The sequence below is a fragment of the Microtus ochrogaster genome, chromosome 21 (assembly GCF_000317375.1).
Source record: "Microtus ochrogaster isolate Prairie Vole_2 chromosome 21, MicOch1.0, whole genome shotgun sequence".
NCBI classification, from domain to species: Eukaryota; Metazoa; Chordata; class Mammalia; order Rodentia; family Cricetidae; genus Microtus; species Microtus ochrogaster.
The window spans coordinates 18,549,329-18,557,283 of NC_022022.1; the positions used below are offsets into that span (position 1 = coordinate 18,549,329).

General features: G+C 35.9%; 1 protein-coding gene across 2 annotated transcripts in view; it reads right to left on the minus strand.

The window, feature by feature from the left end:
* Positions 1 to 7,955, minus strand: part of Abcd3 (ATP binding cassette subfamily D member 3) — a 55,629-nt gene that overhangs the window by 27,183 nt on the left and 20,491 nt on the right. For both annotated transcript variants that reach the window (XM_005357213.3, XM_026784040.1), the window contains exons 3-4: positions 6,010 to 6,108; positions 5,094 to 5,182 (exon numbers count right to left, since the gene is read on the minus strand). In XM_005357213.3, coding sequence (XP_005357270.1) covers positions 5,094 to 5,182; positions 6,010 to 6,108 — 188 coding nt within the window. The remainder of the gene's footprint in view (positions 1 to 5,093; positions 5,183 to 6,009; positions 6,109 to 7,955) is intronic.

The window sequence follows — 7,955 nt, forward strand, 5'->3', positions numbered from 1 at the left end:
AGACCAGCCTGGTCTACAGAGCTAGTTCCAGGACAGGCTCCAAAACCACAGAGAAACCCTGTTTCGAAAAACCAAAAAAAAAAAAAAAGGTTCACAAGTTTTGAAACCTTTTAATGGCTAGCTTAACCTTGACTCTGAAGATGATAAGATGAAGCAAAAACAGCAACCAAGGGCTACAGATGTACTCCAGGGGAGAACTGTAGAACCTGTGCTTAGTTAGCATATACAAGGCTCTGGGTTACAGCACCCCAGAATTCTGGAACATTACAGACAAACCAGAGTAGTATTTGCTTGCTTTAAATATTGTAGCATCCTTGATTCTCACTGGAATGAACTAATGGCAGTAGAAAGAGTAAGAGGGCTACCTCAGCCAGCTTGATAGGGGAGAGGTAAGCAGTGTAGGCTTTGTGGTCCTAAAGTTCTTGTTGCAACCACTCAATACTGTCACTGATGGAGTATAAGTAATCTAAGACAGCCTGGCTAGACTCTAGTAAAGTTTCAAAAAAAAAAAAAAAAAGAGGCTGAGTGTGGTGGTGCACACCTTTAATCTCAGAAGCAGGCAGATCTCTGTGAATTTGAGGCCAGTCTGGTCTATAAAGAGATTCAGGTCAGTCAGGGCTACATACTGAGACCCTGTTTTTTTTTTGAAAGGAGAGTAATGAGACTTCACTTGCAGGTTCTGGTTGGCCAATCCTGGGACTGGCTGACACACTAGAGAAGCATCAGAATCAGTCTATAAAAGCTTTAGGTCCCTAACTCAGTTCAGCAAAATCAGCTCCTCTTTTATCTTCTTTTGGTCTGTTTTATGTATTTATCTGCTTTTAAAATACATACTTCAAAAGAATCTAAAAGAAGGGCTCTACTATTTTATTTAAGAGTTTGAAAGCAGGAGTGGAGAGATGCCTCGGCAGTAAAAAGCACTTGCTCTTCTTGCTGAGGACCTGGGTTGGGATCCCAGCAACCACATGGCAGCAATCAACTGTCTGTAGCTCTCTTCCAGCCTATGCGGGTACTAGGCATGCATATGGTGCACACACATTCATGCAGAAAATCCATAAACATAAAATAAAAATAAATCCTAACAAGAGTTTGAAAGCCATTATGATGGTAGTATACTATGCATGTGTATTTTTTAAAGAGGTAAAATGTGTGATCACAGAACTTTCTTTTCAGAGAAATATGTATGTATACACATATGTATGTCTGTGTACATGTACACACACACACACACACATTCTCTTTTTTGGAGACCCATGGCAGCAAACAATTTGTATAGATCTCCCAACTACCTGACTAGTATGTAATAAGGAAGTAATTTATTTTTTATGAGGGAGTAGGTAAATAAATTTGGAGAAATCTGAATTAAACAAAGTTATCAAACATCTTTACCAAAGATCTTCTCAAAGTCTTTTACAGAATGCTCTATTTCTTAACAAAACTTTTAGGAAAGGTTACCTTATACTAATGGAAAAATTAAAATAGGCAATTTTCTATAAAGAAATAGTGGTCTTTTTAAAAGCTGAACTAGAAGGGAAAATGGAATAGTACTGTGATACTGTTTATAGCAATAATTCTACTTGAAATATGAAGCAATTAGGACAGTGCAAAAAAGCTTCTAAGTTTCAGTTAAAACTGAGTCAAACTACAGAAAACCAAAGTGCTTTCGTGCTTGAAACTATGCATAACGTTTGGTACAGCACATGCCATCCATCGCTGTGCAGGGTTTACCAATGGAGTAGCTGCTATAAATTTAAAAAATGGTTCCTTGAATAAAGCCACACTTCTGCTTATTATTCCACTGCAAAAGAAAAATAATTAACAATGAGTAATCTAGTCACTATTACTCCCCAAGACATAAGGACATTTATGAAAGACTGTTTGGTACTTTAGAAATAATGCCTATAACAAACAGATGAAAAATAAATGCATCTTTATGGCTGGATAAAGCAGCCACAGTTAAGAGGGTCCTCTTCCACACTGTGGCATCACTAGTTTCTACCTTACAACGTCTGACCTATTACAGTTTGCTCATTCTACACACGTTTTGGCCATGACTAACAAATAAGTCCTGCATATGAAAGAGGATAAAATGCAGCACCTTAAAGACACTAACAAAGCTCCTGGAAACTCTAAACCTACTCAGAAGAGTCAAAAAGGAAAATGTAACTTTAATAAAGACAAAAATGTGTTAATTTTTTAAATAAAATTGTCCTGCAATATTTAAACTATTTTAAACTAAAAAACGCATAAATATTTGTATTTAATCAACTGTCAAAGTCCCATATATTACTGAAGCTCAAGAAGAGTACTGCAGAGGAAGCCATCTCAGTTACTTTCTCTGTGAGAAATCCATGACCAGAGAGAGAGAGAGAGAGAAAGAGAGAGAGAGAGCGCACACAGGGCAACTACCGAAACCTCAAAGCCCATGCTCAGTGAAAAATGCTTAAAATTTTTATTTTATTTTAGGCAGGGTCTTGCAATAGAGTACAGGCTGGCCCCAAATGTACAATCCTCCTGTGTAGTCTCCTTAGAGCTGGGGTTACAGGTGTATGCCATCACACTCAACTCCTAAATAATTGTTTTAAATAAAACAAAACTTCAAGAAAGCTTGTAGAAAATAATTTTTAGCTTCACAATTAGATGCAAAACTAGACACCCAGTAGGCTGACTATCAGAATTATAAATTGGTTCATGTCCATCATCATCATTGAATTATGTACTACCCACTCTCAGCAATTCATTTTCCATGTTACTAAGTATGTAAGAAAACCAATAAAAAATAGAAATGTCTAGTACATAAAAATTACTATTTTGGACTATAGAAGGATGAATTTATAATATCGGAAAGGAAAAAAACTTTAAAAACAAAATTTTTCACTTTATTCTTTAAGAGATAAAGTAATATTCAATACTGTATCATTTTTATGCAATTCTATCCAGATTCTTAACATAATATTTATAGTAGGCATAAATTGTATACTTTCACCACACACAAATGCAATATCGTTTGTAAAAACTGTAACAATTAGAGAGACACTTAAAATTAAAGATCAAATTACCAGAGAAAAACACAAAATTTTACAAACCATATGGAAAGTTAGAAATGTCTTCTGTGTATCTATCATATGAAGACCTCAAATTACTTGGGCATACAACTTATATAAATGGAGCACGCGCACACTTAAGACTCCTACAGGCATCCTCCAAGGGAAATCAGATGACCAACACTGTTTTCTAAAGCAATCACTCCTAACTGTGAATTCCAGTCAAGAGCCAAAAGCTGCTTGAGAAAACCCTCTAACAAACAGGGACCAGTAAGGACACAGAAATAATACTGGGAACTAAATGACAAACCAAACAAAATAACTAAGAAAAAAAGGTAATAGCTTTAGAAATGAAAAAAAATTGAAAGTATGACTACTATGAAAATGCAAAAGATGGTTCTTGGGAATAAAGTTGTATCAAAAACTCTCTAGAAAATAAGTGTGGAGAATTTTTCTACTAATAGAATTAAAGCGTCAGACGTGACAGGTAATGAAAACTTCCTGCAAATTAGAATCACCTGGGCTATCTCAGCCAGTGTGAGGCCTAGGCATCAGCAATTCTTAAGATGTGTTGTACTGATGCTTCTACATCTGCAGTCAAGTTGAGAACTAGAAGCCACAGAGTGAGATCTACAAAAGCTAATGACAAATGATTTTCAAACTGGAATGCATAAACACAGTTCAACCACTGACTGAGTGTGAACACAGAAGACATTTTCAGAACCACAAGGTCTCAAAATTTTACTTTCCTTGGCCTGGTCTTAGAAAAAGACTGTGTCTACCAAAATGAAAAAGTAAACAGGGAAAATAACAATAAAAAATTCAGGCACACAGAAAAACTACAGAGGCATGGGGTGGGGTGAAAACAGGGATATAAAATTAGATTGCCTGGTGTGCTCGGCAATAATTACATTAGGTGTGCAGTGGAGATTTTACAGTACTCTGAAAAACCTCGAGCTGAGTCAGAACAGTGGGCAAACAAAAACCTGTAATTAATAAATGGCAGGACAAACAAGATGCTTTCAGAAGAGCAACTACCAAAGCACAGCCTGCCCCTTGGCTCCCTCAATACATAGTATCCCATAACCAGTAAATACTGACAACCAAACAGAGAAGGACACTGAGGAGAACAGCAAACAAAGAAGGGACGAACACTCTAAATCCATGTGGCCTACAAGAAATGCACATACATTCAGGGAGATCCCTGTTGAGTCTGAAAGCCTAGATATTTTATGTATACATGTTTCAAAGAGCTTTTATCCTTTCTTCACTTTCCTTCAGAAATGAGTCAAAAATAAGGACATAAAGCACATTTCCTACAGATCAAGGATCTAAATAAAAAACAGCATTTTAAGAGATTTCAAAAATTTGGATACATTATCCAAAAAGTTACCTTAGATTATGTATTTTAATACATAGCCAATAAACATTCTATACTACAAAAAAGAATTCCAATAAAAATCTTCACTTTGTCATTCGTATTATAGTAGTAGTTTAACAATTAATGAGTATTACAACAACTTGAGAGATCCCAACTGCCATTTTCAGTATTAAATCCAAAATTTTCAATTGCAGTGATTAAGATATGTCAGAAATATAATAAAAACCATGAAAAATTAAGTTTAGAATCAGAAAAGTCTGCTTCTATTCCTATTAAAAACAAAAAGGCAAACTCTATATGCCTCACCAATTTGGCACGTTCTTCCAAATTACTTTATTAATTTTAAACACCGGCTACTTGCCTGCTCTTTTAAGCTTCAATAATAGCACCTGTTACACTACACTTTAGTTTCTGGCTTGTCTGCACTCCTTTACACACTGTCAGCTCCACACGGCTTGGGACAAAATTTCTCCTGTTCACTGGTACACATCCCTGCCATCTTGTACCTGATACACAGGAAATAGTCCAAAAACTGTTTATGTAAATGAACAAACACATGACTAGACTTCAATGTATTTACCCTATTTTTTTTGCTTATAATGGCAATGCTTAAATACCAGGGAAACTACTATTTCACACATAAAATAAAAAGGTGAAAGAGCAAGTACCTTTCAATGAGAGTCCCATTTTGAATCATCCAAACATCACAGTATGTTCGTGAGACCAGCATAACAGCAATAAGTATTAAGTAGCCTGTCTAAAATAAACCATATAGAGTAAACTTAATGTATCTCAGAATGTTAAAAGAAACAACTTGGTGAAGTTTTTGGTTTCAAATTTCTGAGTTTTATTCTAACAATATTTGTTTATATTTTATGTATATTTTATCTACAATAAACTTTAAATAAAGATTAAAAGAAACTTAAAATTATACCAAACAAAAAAGTCAACGGTGGAAACAGTGGAAATTTAAGATTACCTGGCTTGGTAATTTATGATTTCCAATTTATTTTTAATATACTACTTTAATAAAGAAAACTAGTAATAGTTACTGTGTTAACTAAACAATTAACAAATACTGAAGCTTAAAGTTTTGTACAAGTTTAATAAATGAGATTTAGCTTGTTAAATAAAAAGTCTCTAATGCTGTCCAGGTTCCTTAGGGCTTTCAACTTTGGCATTTAAAGCAAGAGTTAAACATAAACAGCAACACAGTTAGTCAGACGGCGTCGTGTGACTCTGTGGAAGTGCGAGGACAGGAAAGGATAGAACTGCAAAAGTTCTGTGGCAGGGGAAGTCATTACACACACTAAGGAAACAGGAGAGGATGAAGCTAAGGGCAGGAAAAGGTGTGCTGACCCAGCAGATCCAGAAAACATAAACCATCACAAGCGTCTACTAGGTAAGCACAAGTTAAAAAGTGACGAGCAGGGAACGGTTACATCAGCAATACAGGTGCTAACTTAGAGACAAATGTAATAGTCTTCTTTACCTACACAGAAAACATCTTACCTGAATTGCTATGACCTATTGTTCTGAGTATGGTAAGCTAAACATATAGTATTATAATTTCAGAAGACTTACCTCTTTACAAAATGTTCTAGGTACCATGATTTTCAGGATCCGTGAGAGCCTTGATAAAAACACTCTGTCCACCACAGCTCGCTCTTTCTTTCCTTCTTTCTACATTTAGAGAGGAAAAGGACCATTTTAAGATGATAGCTGCAACAAATGCAGTGATTACAGAACCACGTTTAAATTAGTTGCAGTAGTGCACAGTGATTACAGAGCATATTTAAGATACTGCAACAAATGCAGTGATTACAGGACCACATTAAAAATAGTTGCATAGACAAGTGTTAAGATGGACAGATGAATTTAGAGTGCACTCTTGAGCAGCTCTGCAAATTCAGACAGAGTCCAAGAAAACAGAATTACCTAAAAGGTGAAAAGAGACATGAGGTGTGCTCCGAGAGAAGAGCATAATCGAATAAAAACCAGTGGGAATAAACAGGGACAACAAAGTGAGCAGTGTAGATGAAGCTCTAAGTGCACAATAAAGTAGTCAAGTATTTACTGACTTATATTTGCAGTGACTGGTATTGAAACCAGGGCCTTATGGTAGGCATGTACCCCACTACCACTGTCCTACAACCCTAGCCTACACTTCTCAATAAATAGAAACTTTTTAAAAATCCTGAACATGACTTTTTCTAATTTAAAGAAACTTCTGCAGGCCTTTAGTCCCAACACTGTGGAAGTAGTTCAAGGCCAGCCTAATCTACAAATAGAATTCCAGGACAGCCAGGGCAACACAGAGAAACCCAGCCTAGAAAAACAAAACAAAAGCAAACCCGACCAACCAACCAACCAACAACGAACCAACCCCCCACCCTCCAAAAAAAAAGAAAAAAAGTCTGGGTTACTAGATTTATCACTTAACGTTTCCAAAATGCAACCCTTTACCACATGCAATCCATGTCTATCAGAGGGAATGCAGACAAAAGTAAATTAAGAAGTAAATAACTACAGATCAATTAGTCAGAATCAAGAGAAAAAGAATAATCTGGGCAGGGAGACACCGACAGATCTCAACATTTAAACTATAAAGTGGAGAAAGACGGGATTAAAGCACAAGTAACAGCAAGCTTCTGTGCACACGCACACGGTGCTGGGAAGTCCACTGGTGGGCATGCTTAGCAAGATGCTGGAATACAGAGAACACAAACGACAAAAGTTAGGAGTGCCTACAAAGAACAGAGCATAAAGGACATAGAGGGATAAGAATCTGTTCTCAGTGGTGCTACCAACGTAAATAAAATGTAAACATCACTGGAAAAAAAAAAGAATCTGTTCTCAGGACAGAGATTTAAGACAAGATAATGGCTTTTCCCTTAGAGATTTGTTTTCAACTGTGCAAGAAAACAGAAATACAACTCATTTGCAAAGCTAAGGAGAAAGGGGTCTTTACAGCTTTTGGTAGGGAGTATGTACTTTACTGCCCTTAAAGGGGGAGAATAAGAAAGAGACCCTGAAAACTACAAGCTACTCCAGAACACATCCCACCCATCCCTTTACAAATCCCACAGGCAACAGTTCACTTGTTTAACTACTATGCTCTCAACAAACAAATGCCCATGACAGAGTAACTATGACTATACAGTATTTGTATAAATATGTTTTAATTTAATTAATACCTAAATACCTAAATGACTGTTAAATTTATAGTTTGTTTTTTTGTTGTTGTTGTTGTTTGCTTTTTGTTTTGTTTTGGGAGAGTGGGGTGTTGAAATAGGGTTTCTCTGTGTAATGCAGCTATGAACATGCATATACCAGTTTTGAGGTGGATATATGTTTTTACTTCTCTTGCATGGTCTGTAACTTAGTGTGGAATTTAGGATTATATAGTAATTCAGTTGACACTTTTTTGCAAATAAATGGTATTTATCCCCATGTCAGTTTATTGGCTTTAACTGTCTGTACTATTAGTATAGTTTTGAATGTAATTCTTTTTTTTTTTTTTTTTTTTT